The 20,761-nt window shown below is 35.6% G+C and overlaps 2 protein-coding genes across 2 annotated transcripts; both read left to right on the plus strand.

Moving 5' to 3' along the window:
* The first annotated feature begins 1,394 nt into the window (after positions 1-1,394).
* rln3a (relaxin 3a) lies at positions 1,395-2,776 on the plus strand. Its single transcript, XM_065252585.2, has 2 exons — positions 1,395-1,672; positions 2,183-2,776. The coding sequence occupies exons 1-2, from the start codon at positions 1,510-1,512 to the stop codon at positions 2,470-2,472; spliced, it is 453 nt and encodes a 150-aa protein (XP_065108657.1). The 5' UTR covers positions 1,395-1,509; the 3' UTR covers positions 2,473-2,776.
* A 1,182-nt stretch (positions 2,777-3,958) lies between these two features.
* il12rb2l (interleukin 12 receptor, beta 2a, like) lies at positions 3,959-20,424 on the plus strand. Its single transcript, XM_065252922.2, has 15 exons — positions 3,959-4,573; positions 5,971-6,258; positions 7,023-7,161; positions 7,380-7,531; positions 11,495-11,637; positions 12,516-12,687; positions 13,155-13,231; positions 13,354-13,591; positions 13,785-13,979; positions 14,069-14,170; positions 16,189-16,323; positions 17,160-17,303; positions 18,587-18,668; positions 18,968-19,052; positions 19,150-20,424. Exons 1-15 carry the CDS (start codon positions 4,510-4,512, stop codon positions 19,507-19,509), a joined length of 2,376 nt encoding a protein of 791 aa, XP_065108994.1. The 5' UTR covers positions 3,959-4,509; the 3' UTR covers positions 19,510-20,424.
* Positions 20,425-20,761: the final 337 nt, after the last annotated feature.

Below are 20,761 nucleotides of genomic sequence, written 5' to 3' on the forward strand. Positions count from 1 at the left end.
GTGCGCAACGCCGCATAAAATCTAACACAATTTATGTACTGACATCTGCTGTGATGTTTATAAGATCTGTTAACATCAACCAACATTTTAAAAAGGTTTCTGGATGAAAATTTAAAGCAATACTATTTATTATTTAAAGATATTATATACTCTGTTAAAATACGTAAATTGGAGCATGTTTTCAATAACATGCGCTTCTCAAAATTTTGCATTGTTCCAGAGAGAGCAGCTATACAGAAAATGTATTTAAGAACAAACAAAGACATAAGAAAACAGCATAGAAATAAGGGAAGTAGAAATGATACAGTGTATTAAAATACATGGTATTATTGTAAAATGGTACATTAGTGTATCTAACTTTAAAAATAAAAAATGCTGAAAGGGGCCAATCCATGCAAGCCAAGTGCCAAATTGAGATATAATTTGAATTAAATATATTTGTTTTTAATGCACTAATTAAAATGCATTAAATTATGTAAATAGTGAAATTAAAATCTTTGCCAGTACAATATCACTGAAGGCAATGTTCTGCATGTCAAACATTTTGTTTAATGTCTCTCAAAATGTCATGCTTTTGTCATCGTTATCATCACATTCATTACAAATGCATTATTCTGTTGTCATTTTGGATATTGGGGACCTTCACCTTTGTGGTTTCAAAGATTGCCCATGTGCAACAGACTGTTATCACACTTTGAAAATGCCACGCTCGCCACATCCTTGCATGTGTGTTTCTTAACCTCTACCCTCATAGTGATTACTTTGTCTGAAAAAGATAAAACATAAATAATGCATAGATAAGCATTTGGGTGAATTAAGGACGTCTACATCTGATTCTTTATTTGTAGTAAAGATTTATTTGTTTTTATTCAACAATTTAGCAGTATTGTTATTCTTTGATAAAAGAAAATATATAAATACCTGTAATATTTAACCTAAACTGTAAGAAAAATTGATCCGAAATGGTCCATGAGGCAATACCCTTTCAAAAAGTACACCATTGCTTCTAAATAGTACCTCGGGGGTACATATTGGTACCAACAAGGCCTACATATTAGGACCTTTACTGCCCCATTGACAGCTAGGGACAAATCATTTATTATTTAAGAGTATAAAAATGAGAACTTTTTGTGAAGCGAACTAATGATACACATCCAAAGGCTAAAATCAACTCACTTTAGTCATTGTACAAATATGATTCATGTGTTGAAATAGAAAAATTGCATTTCACCACACACCGTGCCCTTACACATAATTACACTTTTACCTTCACTGCCCTATCTTTTGTTTCCGGAAAGGTCTCGAGTTCTGTATGGTTTATCTCTGACTCCTGATCCTAAAGGGTACGGGTGGGGGTTTAATATGTGTCCCTCTCGTCTCTTTATAAGTGGGACCTGGGACCCAGGACCAGTCACAGAATTTCATCAAACGGTTTCAGCAGGGAGATCAGCAGGAAACAAGCTTCTGAACATCAGCCCCTGCTGTTAGCAAACATCTACTCTCAGCGTGATGTGGAAAATCACAGTTCTTACAGTGTGTCTGCTGTTAGCTGCTGGAATAAAAGCACTGGACAGCCCCTCATACGGAGTGAAATTATGCGGACGGGAGTTCATCCGTGCCGTCATATTTACCTGCGGAGGCTCTCGATGGAAACGCTCCTTAACGAACACAGGTTAGTGTTGAAGAACCGACAAATCATAAGTCTTTATTTGACTTCCAAATTTCCAACTGGTTTAATATGCTGACAAAATGCACTTGAGTTGCTTTTTAAGCATAACATTTTACAAAAACAAGACTGTTAGGTTTTGAATGAAAAAAAAAATAGATATTTTTCAAATATTTAGGTGGTCTATTTGATGTCGTGAGTTACAATACAACCTGTGGTTACTCTGCTAGGACATCTGTTTTGTATTTGCTTTGAAGTGTTTTTATTTATTATTTATATGTTGCAGTAAAAACAATTGAAGAGTGACTTAAGTGTTTAAAATTGTCCTTATTTTTTGCATAAGTGTCTAAAAATGGCTTGTCTAAATTAATTTCAAGCATTTATATCAAAAGTTTAACATATCAAAAAAATTTACTTGGGTCCAAACATCTGGATAGTGCATGCAGTAAAATATATCATTGTGATCCATTCTTTGTTTAGTTTATTACATTGATCAATGTCTGTTATTTTGCACAGATGAAATACTGGACATGTTCAACTCAGATGACAATAACATCGCAGATAGCTCGCTTCTGCTTCCTGGTTCTTCATTTTCTCAGCATTCTACTGATCTTAATACTCTTACGGTGGCACAGGGTGAACAGGAAGGTGGTGTGTTTAGCAGGCCCGCACGCTCTCTCATTTCAGAAGAGGTGCTCGAAGCATTGCGGACCGTTGACCGAAAAGGACGTGATGTAGTGGTGGGACTGTCCAATGCCTGCTGCAAATGGGGCTGCAGCAAAGGAGAAATCAGCTCTCTTTGCTGAAACAAATCTACCTTATGTGTGTTATTTTTCAATCACTGTTTGTACATTGTCTTAAGACATGCACATTTTTATTACATTAATGTATAATAATTTAAGTAATGGTTAAATACTGGTTTTACAGTGCTAATAGTTGTGATGTTTTGTATTCACCGTGTCCTGTTTTTCACCTGATGTTCATTGCATTCTTGAATAAAGATGATTATTTGCTTTAATCTTGACTGAATCTTATGCTGAAATGTTAAGAACACCATTAAATCTGGGATGTTTTTATTTGAACCTGGAAATAAACAATGTTTTGACTGGCCAGAGTGTTTCGCTCACACCAATATATATGCTTATATACTGGCTTAATAAAACAAAATAGGATCCTATAATTTAAGAAATTCTGAAGTTAATCTTTAGCCTAAACCCAGAGTAGGGGTGAGCTGGGCACAAACTAACGCGGGGTTAACAAGGCTTCTTTACATATTTATACAGGGCTGAGAAATCTGTGCTTTTGGTCTTTTTCTCTTAGTGTCAAATGATCTCTTGTGAATTTGTGAAAAGTTTTGATGGGTTAAGTTATTGAACAAAGAGTCTTTTACTGGCATGGAAGTAAATTCCTTTTTTTTTTCTGAGTTGGGTGTGTAAGTCACCAAATCCAACCATCACCCATTATTTTTAATCACTGTCTTGTGACCTAAAACATAACATTATTTTGAAACATGTCAGCATTTCCTATACTGATAGCTAGGATTGAAAACATTTTTACACAGCGGGGCTAGTTGTCACACAGTGTTACAATTAAGCCTCAGGTATACAATGATAATGAAATGTAAATATTATTAATCAAAATTATAATTGTTAATATAATATCACGGAAAATAACTCACAATTATGTTTTCTTTTGCCTTAATTGTGTGGCCCTTTATAAAAAATCTATTTATATGCATTGATGAATAATACAAGGATGGTTAGATGAAGGATCATGGATGGATGAATGTGTGGATATCTATAGGCAGATATATAAACAATATCCATCTCTAGTATATAGACAACTTTATTGAATTATTTGTGTTTAAAAAAAATTATAATATATAATTATAATTATAACGATAACGGTAGGTCCCACAAACAAACTTTAAGTGTTCATTTGTAGCATAGGTGTGTGTGTTGATTGTGTAAAAAAATTATTAATCTAACGTAAATATTTTTTTGAATGATAGAGCCAAAGTAAATGGGTTACTTTGTGCCTCTCACCTACTGCACCCTCTTTAACCGGGATAGATGAAACAGCAGAGAATGAGGCGATGAGGTGGAGGAGAGATGCTGCAAAAACTGTCACGGGACTGCGGTGAGAGACGGCACTGTGGAGACCTCTTCGCGCTGATTGGTTGGATTGCATGAGCATGCTCCTCCCTAACTTAGTTAAATACGCTTTATTTAAAGCATTTCCTTTATTATTATTTTTTTTTTTAACTACAGTTGATTTAAATATTACCACACGCTGCACTTGTTTACTGTAAGTTCTTTAAAATTAAACTACAGCAGCACTGAAGGAAATAGAAGTGCTGTACAGTCCCTGACTTGATTGGTCAGACATATTACATCAGCACATGGGGCGCGGCTTTCCAGTAAAGCATGCTTCAAAGTCGTCTCGTACAGTCAGTGAGTGTACATAACTTTATGCGTTACCGTTTAATTATTTTGACGTTTTAAAGTTTGTGAATCGTAGCGACTAAATCGGCTAAAATTGACATGTACAACATAATATATTTATAGAAACGCAAATGAACAGTATCCCAGGAAACAAAGTTGCGCGTGCCAGGATGTAGACAAGTATTTTAACTTATTTCAACACAAGAAAACAGCTAGGTGGATGTTTTTATGCGTCTAAGGTTTAACGATGTTAGTTTGTAGCGAAATAAGCAAAAGCGTCACAAATTTCGGAGTTCACGCGACTACTCGCGTAACGTAGGCTACTCCTATACTGAAGCTATAGATATAGCGGTACGTTGCGCAATACTGGAATTTTTGCAGGCGTAAATGCCGTGAGCGATGGCATGGACAAACCTCATCTTATGTTTTTATATACCAATATACATGTGGATATGCTGTCAAGGTAAGGTGGATGTTATTTTTATGTTTGTTTATAGATTCTGTTAAAAATTGGACTGTTAATGACATAGATAGAAATATGTAGCAGCATTCTGACATTTACATTAAACATTTACACTATTATTACATCATGGGTAAAACTATACAACCTTCAGAATGTTTTGTTAACAGTAGTTAACATGAACTAACAAGGAATAATAACATCCCAGCAGGTGTATGACCTATCATTAACGTTGAAATATGGTTGAAATAATGTCAGTTCTTGTTTCAACGCCGATACAACTGTTAATGCTAAACAATTGCAAAAGGTTAATAAAATGCTTAAAAATCAACGTTGAAATTTGGTTGAAATAATGTCAACGTTGATTTAATTTGCAAAATCAAAAGGTAATTCAACGTTGATTCAACCTTCTCCTTGATGTTGATTCAATGTTGAAACAACGTTGATACAACTGTTTATGCTAAATGATTACAATAGGTTAATAAAATGCTTAAAAAATTAATGTTAAAATCTGGTTATGTCAGTTGTTTGTTCAACGTTGATTCACTTTGCAAAATCAAAAGGTAATTCAACCTTGTCATTGATGTTGATTCAATGTTGAAACAACATTGATACAACAGTTGATTGCTAAACGATTGCAAAAGGTTAAAAAGCTTAAAAATCAAAGTTGAAATTTGGTTGAAATAATATCAGTGTTTGTTTAACGTTTATTAAATTTGCAAAATCAAAAGGTAATTTAATGTTGATTCAACCTTGTCCTTGATGTTGATTCAACATTGAAACAACGTTGATACAACTGTTTATGCTAAATGATTGCAGTAGGTTAAAAAAAGCTTAAAAAATTAATGTTGAAATTTGGTTGAAATAATGTCAGTTGTTTGTTCAACGTTGATTCACTTTGCAAAATCAAAAGGTAATTCAACCTTGTCATTGATATTGATTCAATGTTAAAACAACATTGATACAACAGTTAATGCTAAACGATTGCAAAGGGTTAATTAGAATGCTTAAAAATCAGCGTTGAAATTTGGTTGAAATAATGTCAGTTGTTTATTCAACAATGATTCAATTAGCAAAATAACAAGGTAATTCAATGTTGATTCAACCTTGTCCTTGATGTTGATTTAATTTGATGTTGATACCTTTGTATTGATATTACCTAACATTAATAAAGATTTAGAAATGCTAAAATATTTTGCTCATTGTTAGTTCATATTTTAATGCATTAACTAATTAAACCTTATAATAAATGATTTGCCAGGGAATAACTGAATAAGCCAATTTTGAAAACCTGTATATGTTTTTAAAACAACTTTGTTTTAGTAATTGACATAAAGTGGTTAATAATTTTATTGCCCCAACTTGTTGTTGATCTCATTTTTTGTTTTTTTTCCCCCCAGCTTCATCTGTAGTAAATGTAAACTGCTGGTGGAACCAATCTCTACCTATAGCAGACAATGTATCCGTTGTGTGCCTCACAAGTTCTCAGGGAATCCCACACAATTGTGATTTCTGCCAGCTTGATGTTATGACACCTTCGCAGAGACATCAGCTACCCAATACCTGTGCCAACATCTCCAACCCTTTTGTCATTTCCGTTGCATCCGATGACAGGGGACATATTCGCTGTATGCTAAAGTGCAGGGACAATAAAGAGCATACATGTAACGTTACAGTATTAGGAGGAAGTGAGTATCACAGGATATGATGTCATACAGGAAAGATTTTACTGTTCATGCAAACTGAATAATGTTGACCCTGGTGCAATGACATTTTATATTACTACAGACAGTAATTTCGGGTTGCAATCGCAGAAATGTGTGTGCATAGTTTTTGGGGGCAAGTGATAAATATTACTGTACATAATTTATCAAAAGTATTGCCACAAGACTTAAAATGGTAACATTCACCAATAACTACTGTGGTAATGGCTTGCTAACATCGTTAATGAACAAATATATTTTTATTTGCCTTAATAAGTTAGTCAACTCTGCAGCATTCACAGGCTGGGTGCTGCTGGGTTATCTGCAATTGGCTTATCAGGATAAGGTTATCAGGAGTTTGCAGAGGAAACCCCACCCACAGAAATTGGATCTGTGATACTTAACCATAATTTTTATTCATAAATTGAATACACTCTGTAATGCCTGGCACCATTGACATCCATTGTAATTGCATTCCTGAAGACAATTTTTTAAAACGGACACTCCGTAATCTTTACTTTAACTCACTTCTAAACCTAAGAACATTCATTAAGGAGAGTACGTGCATGCATTGTCCAAATTAAGCCTGGAAAGGAAGTATGCGCAGTGTCTTGCTTTGCAGTACTATCCTTATGACTTCCTGTTTTTGGTCACTTGCGGCACAACCGCGCGTATGCGTATGCTTCTGTTTTTTACCCTCCATTTTTTCGTTAAATTGTTTATTTTTTCACATTCTGCTCTCTTTCCAGACCCCCCATCTCCTCCATCGGGTCTTGACTGTGCTATAGAACACATGGATATTGATATGGATATCCACTGCTCCTGGAGTACAGCCTATAAGCCAGTGATACCAACTATTTACACCCTACACTGGAAAGATTATGAGGGGTACGAATGTGACCACAATTAAATGATAATCGAAATTATATTTTATCATCCTGCATAAAGTACATGGTGTGAAAATATAACCTTGATATTTTTAATATTGTCTGAGTAAAGTCATGTCAAAGATTGAAATGCATGAATGCATTGTAAGCATTTGCAAACTGCATATACTTAATTGTTTGTACATAACCATCTAACAGCATTTGTTTGTTTACAAACAGGAAAATTCGCTCCAGAGTGAGTGAAAATGAGCATTGCGTCATAAAGCGTTCTGAATATGAGAAATGCAATGAAATGACAGTTTGGGTCACTGCTAGAAATGTGCTGGGTACGACACAGTCACAGGAGTTTGAATTTAACACAGGAAGAATCAGTAAGTCACTTTTACATCCTCATTTCCTCTCCATCATGTGCAGCAATACTGAAATTATGAGTGAAAAAGCTGCTGGCACATTAATTATTATTTATCTGACAGTTGTAGGTTAAAGGTCACCTATTATGCCCATTTTTACAAGATTTTTGTTCAGTTGAGAAGAAATTATGTTTTTTGAGGGAAACACTCCTGGATTTTTCTCATTTTAATGGACCCCAACATGTAACAGTTTTTATGCAGTTTAAAATTGCAGACTGCAGTTACAACGGAGTTTTAAAGACTCTAAATGATCCCAAACAAGGCATAAGGGTCTTATCTAGCGAAGCGATTGTCATTTTTGACAAGAAAAATAAAAAATATGCACTTTTAAACCACAAATTCTCGTCTATCTCCGGTCATGGTAATTTTTTTATTTTTTATCGTTTCGCTAGACGTTTCCCTTATGCCTCGTTTGGGATCGTTAAGAGTCCTAAAACTGCAATTTTAAACTGCATTAAAACTGTTAAGTGTTGGGGTCCATTAAAGTTCATTAAAATTAGAAAAATCCTGGAATGGTTTCCTCAAAAAATATAATTTCTTCTCGACTGAACAAAGAAAGACATCAACATTTTGGATGACTTGGTGGTGAATAAATTATCTGGAATTGTTTTTTTAAGAAAATGAACTAAACCTTTAAAGGTAGGGTATCACATTTTCGACTAGCAATGAAATCACAATCCCACCCTCTATTCAAATCGCCATCCAAAGTCACGCCTCTTTCCAAACACATGAACATGCACGGATCAGACGGTCACATTTCATGTCTCATTCACCAGTGAGAAAACTTTGCAGTACAAAGTGAATAACATTACCAAAATAACATTACCAACTGGTTTACATCAGAATTAGTTAAAGCACACTTTCGGTTGTGTACACATAGTAACTATATCGTTACCAGGGTTCTAAATTAACACCCGCCAACCCGCCAAATTTGGGTTAAAATAATAAAATAAAAACTTACTAGCCAGTTTGGCCGGTGATGCATGAGGCATTGCATGCATGATACATAATGCTCTGTTCACGGACATTTATTCCTCTGGCAGTACTTCCTACATTTCCCATGAACACTGTACCGTAATGCTAAGTGATGATGTTTCATACACCCATTGGCTGCGCGCAGTTTGCAGTGAAACCAGCGTGGGAAACCATGGAAACGAACGGAGCGCATCCACAAGAACACACAAGGAAGGCGGCACATGCCATAGTCTAAATCTATTGTGCACCGGTGTAAATCTCAAGTTAAGATTTTAACAGTTAACTAGTGTATTCCTTTGCAAAGATAATAGCGGCAAAAACGGATCTATATGCAATGTAGTTACCCAACTTGGTAAAAGCGAATAAGCGATGCAGCAGGCGCACTGACGCATACATGCACAAAGCCATGTCCGTGCGTCATTGCATTTATCCACGCACAACCGCATTCAACGCCATGCGATTACAAGTTAGTTTATAAAAACATGACGAAACTAAAGTAAGTTTTTAAATTATAATGTTAATCTTATTTTGACTCGATTATTATTGGCTTCTGTGGACATCAGAAATGTTTAGTGCAAAGCAGGGAAAGGGAAGCAGAAAGGAGAGATGATGAGTTTAAGCGAGGTAAGAGAAACTACATCCACACACCCTGTCAGGTCTCAAACATTAGAGGAAAACATTTCAGGAAATCCTTTGTCAAGTCTATAGAATTGCATTTTTGCTGAGAAAATCAACACATATTTATGAAATTAATATTTAGTTTACTAATGTTTAACTAGGACATACATAAACAGTTAGCAGTAACTATGACTGAGATTATTTTAGTATAGCAGTCATAAAATTACTGGTTTCTTAAAATATTTTAAAAATATTCTTGTAAAAATTAATTATTAATCATTGCTATCATTTTATAATGTTGAAAATATGCATGTACGTGAACGAAAAAAACGAAACGAACAATTTGTGGTGGGAACAAATAATTTTAAAGTTGAGGCAGTAGGGCTAAAGGACCATGAGAGTGCCCAAAGTCATCAGAGAGTCTAACGTTAATTAAAACTGCCAAGACAGGTCGTATTGAAGAGAGCCTTGCTGGGAGAAGCCTCACTTTATGTGTGTTTTTCATACCAACAATGTTAATAAAATTATCAAATGCATTCATAATTTCTCTTTTTCACCGGAAAAAATTTGGCTAGTGGAAATGCTGATTGGCTGGTAACTTTAGAAAGTTACCAGCCACATTGGCTGGTGATCAAAAAAGTTAATTTAGAACCCTGATCGTTACGCTAATCCGTAAACAAACACAAATTCCATAAGCAACACAATGTTTCATCAAAGTAAAGTATATCTGAATCCATCTCAGTACAAACATATCGCGTACCTACCTTACCAAAATAAACAGTGCAACGACCCTTTCAGACCCTTTGCCTCCTGCAGCTGTTTGCATCTCGTGGTAAAGTAGTAAAGTTACCGATGTTCATTTGGGTTTTTGCTCTTTGCTGATCCAGGCAGTTTTTGCTGTTGTTGTTATAAAAGATGCCTTTCGTTTTATGGCTCCTGTGCAGGTTGGCTCAATTCAGCAGAAAAGTTTGCCATTCTCCCTCTTTTTACAGACAGGAGGTGAGCCCACTTGAATGCGCCGATGACGTATGGTGTCTGCGTGGACTAGCTGCGCGGTGGCATTCAAATTACACTTAAAATTGTGGAAACATTTTTGGTCCTACGCCTTTCACAGATGACATACATTTCTACAAATACATTTAAACAACTTAACATAGTGATTGCTATCAGGATGTGAGGAGACTTTTAACCAGCATAACTAAAAGTGTTTCTGGATCAAATTAGATACCCTGCCTTTAAGTGGCAAAAAATTTAACAAAATGGCTGGCTGTTCTAGCGGCGGCCGCGAAAATGTCAGTATAACTGACAATTATCAGCAAAAATTTAATTTAATTGCACTTGATAGTGACCCTAGCAACTTGTCAACACACCTGTGGTCAGTGGACGTTGGCATGGATGATCCATTTACTTCTTCTTTCTGTGTTTTTTGGCAATCTGTAAAACAATAGCTCCCAATTCTTGTTAAATCTGTTAGTACCGTGTATTGCACAACAGCTTTTTCCCATTTAGATGCGTTTTCCCCGTGTTTTCGCTGATTTCACACTGTACACAAATTCTGCTGGTCTGTCTTTTGCCACTCAGTGGGCGTAACCACAGTCACTTTCGCCGAAGATGACGTCACGTGCCCTTTATACTCCACAGATCATTTATTATAACCAAAATGTCCAAAATGCCCCTATTTGGGTTATATCCCCCTGTACCAGGGGTTTTCAAACCTGTCCTGGAGGACCACTAGTACTGCACATTTTGCATGTTTCCCTTTTGTGACACACCTCATTTAGTTACCTTACACACCCAGTTCAGGTCTTGCAGTCTCTACTAATGAGCTGAAGATTTAAACCAGGTGTGTCTAATGAGGGAGATATGCAAATTGTGCAGTACTAGTGGTCCTCCAGGACAGGTTTGAAAACCCCTGCTCTATACAACACGCTGAGGGCGGAAACTATGGTATATAACATCATGTCTAATGAGACTGCTTTGGTTTAATGTGGATTAAAGGAAGGAGTGGGTGGATTTTTTTGTGCTGTCGTCGTTGTGTTCACACACATTTATGTCCAAACCCTTTGTAAAAGTGAATTTTTTATAGTAGGTGTCCTTTAAGGGGGATATTTATTACATTTATTAATTAGGATTTGCATGTGTTTGTTACTTACAGCTTATTGTTATTCTGATTCATTCTGGGGTTATTGCCGCCCCCTTCTGGTCATGGGGTCATATTTTCATTTTCTTCTGTGTTTGTATCCGTTTCTTTCTCTCGTCATCACACCCTGTTTTGATTTTGTCAATAGAGTCAATACTATTATTTCAATAGGCTGTTTTTTATTTTCTCAGTTCGACCAACCACGCCTGACATTACTTACCACACCTCCACACCTCTGGAGATTTTCTGGGAAATGAGCTGTGACATCCCGGGCTTCCCAGGCAAGAAGTGTGAAGTGCAGTATCACACAGTCGATGATGTAAATTGGACTAAGGTACCAGGAAAAGATGATTAACTGAAGTTGTGTAGCAGTACTGATTTATCATTCATTGTGATGACAAATAGTTCAGTAGCGTATGCTTTTAGACCTGATGCTGCTTGGGACGCTTTGGGATGTTTATTAAATTTTGTAAAATTAGTTTTTGTATGTATTTATTTTATATATATATATATATATATATATATATATATATATATATATATATTATATATATATATATATATGCTGGGCAAAGATTAATCGCGATTAATCGCATACAAAATAAAAGTGATTTTTGGCATAATATATGAATGTGTGCTGTGTGTAATTATTATGTATAAATAAATACACACACATTCATGTATGTATTTAAGAAACATTTACATGTTTATATATATTTATTTATATTTTTATATATTCTATATTAAAAATAAATTAAAAAAATATATATATAAGTAAAAAAATTCTGAAATGAATATATGAATGTGTGTGTGGTTAAATATACACAATAATTAGACACAGTACACGCACATATATTATGCAAAAAAATCACTTTTATTTTGTATGCGATTAATCGCGATTAATCTTTGCCCAGCACTAATATATATATATATATAAAATAAATACATACAGCACAACATCTGCACATTGATTGCCACTTTATAAATAATTTTTTTTTCCTGTATAGCTCAGTGGTTAAGTATTGCGTTAGCATTGCAAAAGATCATGGGTTTGAACCCAGGTAACACATACTGATAAAAAATATATACCTTGTGCTGCACTGTAAGTCACTTTGGATAAAAGCCAAATGCATAAATGTAAAATTTTAACTTACGTATGGTATGTTTATTTTCTAGCTAATATTTATTCAACAGAATGTGACTCTCTTGCAGGTTGATGATTATCAAGTCTCATTTTGGTTGGAAGACCCTCAACCGTTCACAGAGTACCAGTTTCGTGTACGATGCCGCTGTGAACATGAAGAACATGAAGAACATAAAGAACATGAACATAAAGTTATAAGTAACTGGACTTCAGTGTATTTAGTCAGGACTCCTCCTGCAGGTCAGACTAAAGTCCACACATGTACACAATGATTCAGACAGTAATTGTTTCTCGTAAGAATGTCTTTAAAAATAAATGTGCATGGCTCCTCTGTGATAAAACTTATGCTCGGTGAAATACGAAAGGGGATTTGTGGGGGAATTTTTATTTTACAATTTACAAACATGGCCGATTAAGATTATAGACAACTTTCACAATTATTACAAATGACTAAAGGTCAACACCAGTTAATACTAATCCCGTACGAATAAGGCAATTTAGTGACACAGTAAGAAGTTTTTGCTACACTTCTGTCTCATAAAAGCAATATAAACTTTTTGTGAGCATTATGGAGCAATATTTTTTTATTACAATTGACTAAAAAGCTCAACACAATTTTAAGAACAGGATTATAGTGCACATTTTACTATGTCTGCATAATATGGACCGTGTTGGTAACTCTTAATGTGCCCCTAATGTTCTTTCAGCACCGGTCGGAAAGCTGGATGTTTGGAGTGATTGTACCTCTAATTTTGACACATCCTTTTGCAACGTCTATTGGAAGGTAGGCATCCTATTCTTCCATAATGCATCATTCTGTTCCTTTTCAGTGAGCCAATAACAAACCAGCACATCATGAATAGGCTGTCAATCTTATAATTAGTGTTTATTCTTTCCTGTCCAAAGGAGATGCCCGTGTATCAGGCTAGAGGAGAGATTAATAACTATATAGTGACGTTTAAGTTGAAGAACGGCACTGAGATCGAACAGGTTACCAGACAACGGAGAGATACTAAAAGTCAGCATTCCGGCTGCCAGAGGCTCCGCCGTTTTTCACTGCTTCCGGGTGTTGTGGGGGTTTTTGTGTCAGCCAACACTTCAATGGGAACATCTGATCCTACATTTATGGCACTTCCTGTGCAGGGTAAGTCAACATATGTTGCCACTGAAAATAAAATTACGGAATATGTTTTAGGGTTGAGATTGAAACACTATATTGGTTTGATATTTGTGATTGATTAGTGTCTTTGTTTAATTTTGTTGTAAAAGCTTCAATGAGTTTTGACAGGTATTTGCCTTATTCAGTTTTTATTTATACATACGTTTATGTCCTGTAGGTCTGTCGACACCAGGTGTGAATTTGAGTGTTACAGAGATGAATCAGAAGCTGGTGGTCTCATGGTCAGTGCCCTCCAGGTTATCTAAGAACATACAGGAGTATGTGGTCCAGCATGTGTCCGTAGAGCCGTCTCACACTTCCTGCTTGAACTGGACCCGAGTAAATAAAACCCAAAGTTCTGTAACATTTACAGGTGAGTTTGTGTACGTTTATGTAAGAGAGAAATCCGTAGGCTTTCCATCAGAATGTTGTCAGTGATGTTGAGTTTGTCTCCATCCACAGGTGAATTCAGAAACTACACTGCTTATAATGTGTCATTATTTGCTGTCATCAACAACAGCAGCAACTTTCTCAGATCTGCACTTGCGTACAAACTTCAGGGAGGTATGTTAAAAATTATTTTATTGATTTCACTACTGATCAGACTTCACCATCATTTCTCAGAATGAGATCTAATACCCAAAAGAGAAAACCTTTGTTTATCTGCAGATTGGGAAATATAAAAAATAGTAGTCATTGTATTATCTCATCAGTATAATGCAATGTGCTCTTTTATAGCTGAGTGGTAGAGCATTGCATAAACAGCACAAAAGGTTGTGGGGTTAAACCCATGGAGCACACATACTGATGATATCAAAATGTTAGCTTTGTAGGGATGTTCGTATTGACCGGTTAACCGTTAACCAGAGGTAGGAATTTATCATCGATTATTAATTGTGGCCTGTAAATGATGGGAATTATTGCTGCCCTGGCGGTCTGGTAAAGTAATTATTTGTTTGAGAAATTATCTGTATATGTGTCTGGGCTTGAGTATGGTTTGGAAGCTGCACGGAGACGTGCGTGTGCCCAAGATGACACGGTCCGTTGTCTGTTTTTACTGGGTCACAGACCACTGTCCGTCAACTGTGTTTTTGCTCAATGACAACTTAATATTAAAATCTTATCAGTTACACTGCAAAAAATGCCTTTCTTACTTAGTATTTTTTTCTTGTTTTCAGTAGAAATATCAAAAAATTCTTAAATCAAGATGTATTTTCTTGATGAGCAAAATGACCTAAGAAAATAAATCTAGTTTTTATACAAAAAATATAAAATTTAAGTGATTTTGTACTTAAAACAAGCAAAAATACCTGCCAATGGAGTGAAAAAAAATCTTGAAATAAGTTGACTTTTTTCTTAAACACTTCAAGAAATTCAAGAAAAATGTCCTCACCCCATTGGCAGACATTTTTACTTGTTTTAAGCACACATTTACTTAAATTGTATATTTTTTGCCTAAAATCTAGATTTATTTTCTTAGGCCATTTTGCTCATCAAGAAAAAGCATCTTAATTTAAGAATTTGTAGATTTCTGAAAACAAGACAAAAATACTAAGTAAGAAAGGCATATTTGCAGTGTACCGATTAATGTTTGCTTAAAAAGCTCTCGGTTGTCGATCGGGAAAATAAACACATCCCTAATACCTTCACTGCAAAAAATGATTTTCAAGAAAATTTTCTACATTTTCTTAGGAAGACTATCTAAAAATTCTTAAATTTAGATGCTTTTCTTGATGAGCAAAACGACCCAAGAAAATAAGTTGTTTTAAACCAAAAATATCAAATTTAAGTGATTTAAAACAAGCAAAAAAATCTGCCAATGGGGTAAGCAAATTTTTCTTGAATTTAGTGTTTACTAAAGAGAAAAAAATTCTTACCCCATTGGCAGATTATTTTTATTTTTTGCTTGTTTTTTTTTGCTTGTTTTGTTGAAATTGTATGTTTTTTGTCTAAAAACTAGACATGGCCGTTTCTCAATGTCAAGGATACTTTCTTGGCAGGACTGGTCTTTCTAAGTCACTTCCTTCAGAGACTAGGCGAGGTTCCTCTTTAGAATTTGGAGAACACGTAAATGGAACAGGCTACCAAGTGCACGTCATTGAGTCATTACGTCAGTTAAAAGGTGTTATTTCGGCGCTGCGCACAAAGGATTGTGGGTGATTTTAGAGCGCGAAGGATACACATATGCATCCTTTCCTGTATATGGGATATTTTTCGAACGAAGAATTGCAACCAAGGACTCAGTCCTTGGTTGCAATTCTGAGAATCCTCGACACTGGAACAGTCCTTCGACGAATGTCGATGACGTAGCATCCTTGAAATTCTGGCTTCCGAGGATCCTTCTTTGACATTGAGAAACAGACATATGTTCTTTATATTTGTACTTAAAACGAGACAAAAATACAAAGTCAGTCATTTTTTGCATAAATGTAACATATTTCATTTACATGAATAAAAAATATACCATATATTAGAAACATTCAACATAAAAATGATTAGGTTTTAAATGTTATGAGCTTATTATGTAAATATATAGTGTCAGTTATGTGTGTAAATGTACATTTTTCATCTTCCCGCTTCAGTTCCTCCTAAAGTCCCAGAGTTTCATGTGAAGAACATCTCTCACACCTCTGTCACCTTGATTTGGAGCCACATTCCTGTGCATGAGAGTAAAGGTGTTATTCTGCAGTACACAGTGGGAGTCAATGAGGCTACAGGTAACTACAGAGAGAACATTCTTTTTTTTTAAAGTTATATTTTTTTGCCAGTTCTGCCTTTTATTTAATAGTGAGTTTAAAAGAGGACAGAAAAGTACAGGGAGAAGAGAGCGGTATGGGATCGGCAAATGACCACGACCCGGGAAACGAACTCAGGTTGCCGAAAGTGCACCACATGTCGGAGCGCTGCCCACTACACCATCGGCTCTGACAGAACATTTATTTTTTGACTGAGCAGTTCTCTAATCCTGGGGTCTGGCGGGGCCCCTAAGGGGTCCCTAGAAAGAAAAAAAGACAAAGCAAAAGTTGTAAAATTCTTCTGTGTAGCAAATTATTTGGGTTTGTAAACAATTTGGTGTCTTTTATAATATCACAATTTTTATTTATCTAACACAGTTAAAATGTTTCTTTATACAAAATATGAAGACATATATTTTAGAAAAAGGGGTTCCTCGCTAAAGGTTCATCATTTTGATCCTTGCCATCATAAAGTTTGAAAACCCCTGCTCTAATTCATAGTATCGTCTATCGGCACAACCGTGCATCACAGCAATTTCTATTAACCACTGTTGTGATTTAAGTTGTCATCGGTCTTGAATGAAGGATATTGTGATGTAACTGGTCCTCATTATGTCCAATGATCGAGATACTTGCAGATTTTAAGTTGATTTGGGTGCTAATGGGTTGTTGTAGATGGTTGTAATAGTGTTGAACTATTCTGGATAGTTCCTATGGCATTGCTGTGTGGTTGCTCGGGTGTTCTGAACCTAGGAAGTGGTGGCTTCTGACATCAGACCTAACAAGCGGATGCCTGTGTGTTTGTGCCTGTTTAACAGGGGTTAATGTGAGCAGTGACAGAACCAGTTACCAGATATCTGAGCTAGAGCCAGCTCAACAGTACCAGGCCTGGGTCAGCGCCGTGACGGTTGCTGGTGAGGGAGCGAGAAGTATCACAACCTTCTCAACCGAAGATAAACCTGGTAACTCTCAATTTCCATCACAATACATCTGCCATATTTAAGCAACACTCTTAAGCAATCCATAAATCCATCATCTTTCAGACAAACACATTTGGAGTTATTTAAGTAAATGTAATTGCTTTTCCAAGCTTATAGAAAACGGGGATCAGGGAACAACTTCTGACTTTAAACCCCCAAAAAGTGCATCCATCTTTCACTGAGGAAATCTACCTGGCTCCAAAGGTCTTTTGTGGGTAATTGATGCGATTTTGTAAGAATTATCCATATTTTAAACTTTATAAACTATAATAACTAGCTTCCAAATATCCATATTTTGAACTTTATAAACTGTAATAACTTGCTTCCAGTAACAACGCCATCTTGGATTCACACTGGAGTCACTGCGCAACATACATTGTTGCGTGAGTCCAAGATGCCGTTGTTACTGGAAACTAGTTATTACAGTTTATAAAGTTCGAAATATGGATATTTTTCTTACAAAATCGCATCGTTTACCCGCAGAAAACTTTTTTTAACCCCTTGGAGACATGTGGATTACTTTTGTGAAGGATGAATGCACTTTTTTGGGATTTAAAGTCATAAGTTGTTCCCTGATCCCTGTTTTCTTCCATTATAAAGCTTGGAAGAGCAAGGACATTTACTTAAATAACTCCAAATGTGTTTGTCTGAAAGATGATGGACATGTGTATCTTGGATTGCTTGAGGGTGAGTAAATCATGGGGTAATTTTGATATTTTGCTGGAGAATTGCTTTAAAATGCATTATACACTTTCAACTGAGCTAACCCCTACCCAAAATTAACCCTGATTTTTTTGTATTGATTACCATTGGTTTTTGTAGCAAAATCATGGGTGTTTTATGTTGAATGCTTCTAATAGATGGTAATTTTTTGATTCATGTAAATGAAATATATTAGATTTATGCATTTGGCACACTGCAAAAAATCACTTCCTTACAGTACAAATATAAAGAAAATATTTCTTATTTTAAGACAAAAAACAAACAATTTAATTGAATTTGTGCTTAAAACTAGCGGGGGGAAAAATCCGCCAATGAGGTAGGACATGTTTTCTTGAATGTCTTTTTGAAATTGAGTGTGTTTTTGAAAAAAAGTTCAAGATTTTGTGTCTTACCTCATTGGCAGATTTTTTCTTGTTTTAAGCACAAATTCACATAGTTTTTAACTAAAAAAGTGTTAAGATCCAGTTAAAATTGTAGGAGTTTAAATTCCAAAAGCATTTAACATCACATATCATGTAAATCCATCTCCTCTTATCACCCAGGTTATGTTACCCCAACGTTGCTGGCTATATTCATAGTCATACCATTGTTTGTCCTGACACTACTCATTGTGCTTATTGTCATGTAAGTATTGCCTTTCAGATTCATATTTTTGTGCTATTCATACTTACTAATCTATATGCTTTTTATTACTCTGGTGGTATAATACCTTCTTGAAAAGACCTATGTGGTGGTCTCAGCATAAGTTTTGTTGGCACTTTTTGCTGGTGAACAATATTTTATTTATTTATTTATTTTTTGGTCAACAAACAAAATTTGTCCTGGGTTACCACCTAGATCAGCACCAAATCCTCTTGGATCAGTTGGAAAATGCATGGTGTCTTTTAGCAGATATATTACATTATTATTTGCATCCTTTACAGGTTGCGTTCATCTATATCCATGTTGTGCTTTGAGGTCATTCCAGACCCCACAAACAGTAAATCATTTAAACATGCAAACTTTCAGGTAAGAATTTAAACCTTTTTAAACCATTTTTACACCATGACTTTTTTATATTGGGTTTGTTTAAACAAAATACTACAAAATCTGTCTTTGCCTCCAGCACGTTTGGCCTGGAATCTGTTCTACCTCAGGATCAGTTCTGAAGATCTCTGAACTGGAGATTGTGGAAAACCTGATTTCCGTCACAGCCATTCCTCCCTGTGAGACTATACTTGATACAGAGTTCCAACGGGACCACAAACCAGATGGAGACAGAGAGATTATAGAGGACAATGTAGAGCCGGCGAGAGAAACTGTTTCGGGGCGTGATGGCTGGAGAAAAGACTACAGTGAGATGGTTGACACAGATGAAGAGGAAGGTGGTGGTGGTGATGAAGAAGACGATGATGATGAATGGGAAGAACAGAACTGTGTCTCAGACTATGAAAGGCATTTTATGCCATCTGTGGAGGCAATTTAACTTTGAATGTTGATCTGCAGAAACTGTGTTCTGGTGCCTAGAACTGAAAGACTGCATGGAATAACTGTTTTATCAGGACCATACACATGCTCTTTGTGAATTGCCAAAGTTGCCATATCGGCAGAGGGGTTTTGCGCAACTATGCACACAATGGCAAAAGTTCACAAGCTGCCACTGGCTGACCAAATGTTGCTGTGTCGGGATGATCAGAGGATCAAAACAGACAGCACACAAAAGCACAAATGACTACAGTGTTGACACATTTCAGGGAAATAAAATTCATTTCTTTTATCCGTTTTTGCACATTTAAAGGGGACATATCATGATTTTTTTTCTATGTTTAAGTGCTATAATTGGGTCCCCAGTGCAACAGAACAACCCAATAACTTAGTTTTGGTAAACCATTCTCTGCAAGCATGTGAAAAAATAGGTAATTGAAATTTGGCTCCCCTTGTGATGTCAAAAGGGGTTCTTATTATGATAATACCACCCATTAATCTGCACTATCCAATCACGGCACTGCCATTCAGTGCAGGAAGAAAGAGAGAGAAATAATTGACAGGACAATTGAGTTTCAATTTAACAAACCACCATCATGGTGATCAGTGTTTGCATTTCATCAGCTTATTTGCATTTAAGGACACACCTACAAAGTGGCAATTTTAAAAAGCTAAAACTTCACATATGTACTCTGGGGACACCAAATATTTATTTTACATCTTAAAAAAGTCGTTTGAAATGTCCCCTTTAAACCGAATAGGAGAAAGTATTTCAACAGTGCATCGCACAAAATAAATAAAAAATGCTAATGGATGAGAATTTGCTAATGATATGTTTAGAAATATGGATGTATCATTAACATAAATTGAGAACCGTTTCTTTTGTACATAATAAATTTTGCATGTGTTTTGTATAGTTTATGTATCCTTATTGTGTATTCATAAATAGATTTCTCACTGAAATTTGTATTTTTGGATAACATGGAAAAGTGATTATTCATTACTATAAATTCAGCTATTTGAACGTAAGGTTTGGAGAAGCCAAAAAGTGGACATTGTGGCCAAAATCAATAAATATATAGATAGATATTTAGGTTCTCATTAGGAAATTACAGGCTACCAACCCCCATACAGCTCTGTAGCCACCAAAGACTATGAATACTGACAAGTCGCCCCAGTCCTATTACTATGCATGGAGGGAAGTACAACGCTCACTATCAAAGGAAGTCCCGCCTTCCAGTAAGATCAGCCAA

Source organism: Paramisgurnus dabryanus, chromosome 3 (assembly GCF_030506205.2).
Source record: "Paramisgurnus dabryanus chromosome 3, PD_genome_1.1, whole genome shotgun sequence".
Classification (NCBI taxonomy): Eukaryota; Metazoa; Chordata; class Actinopteri; order Cypriniformes; family Cobitidae; genus Paramisgurnus; species Paramisgurnus dabryanus.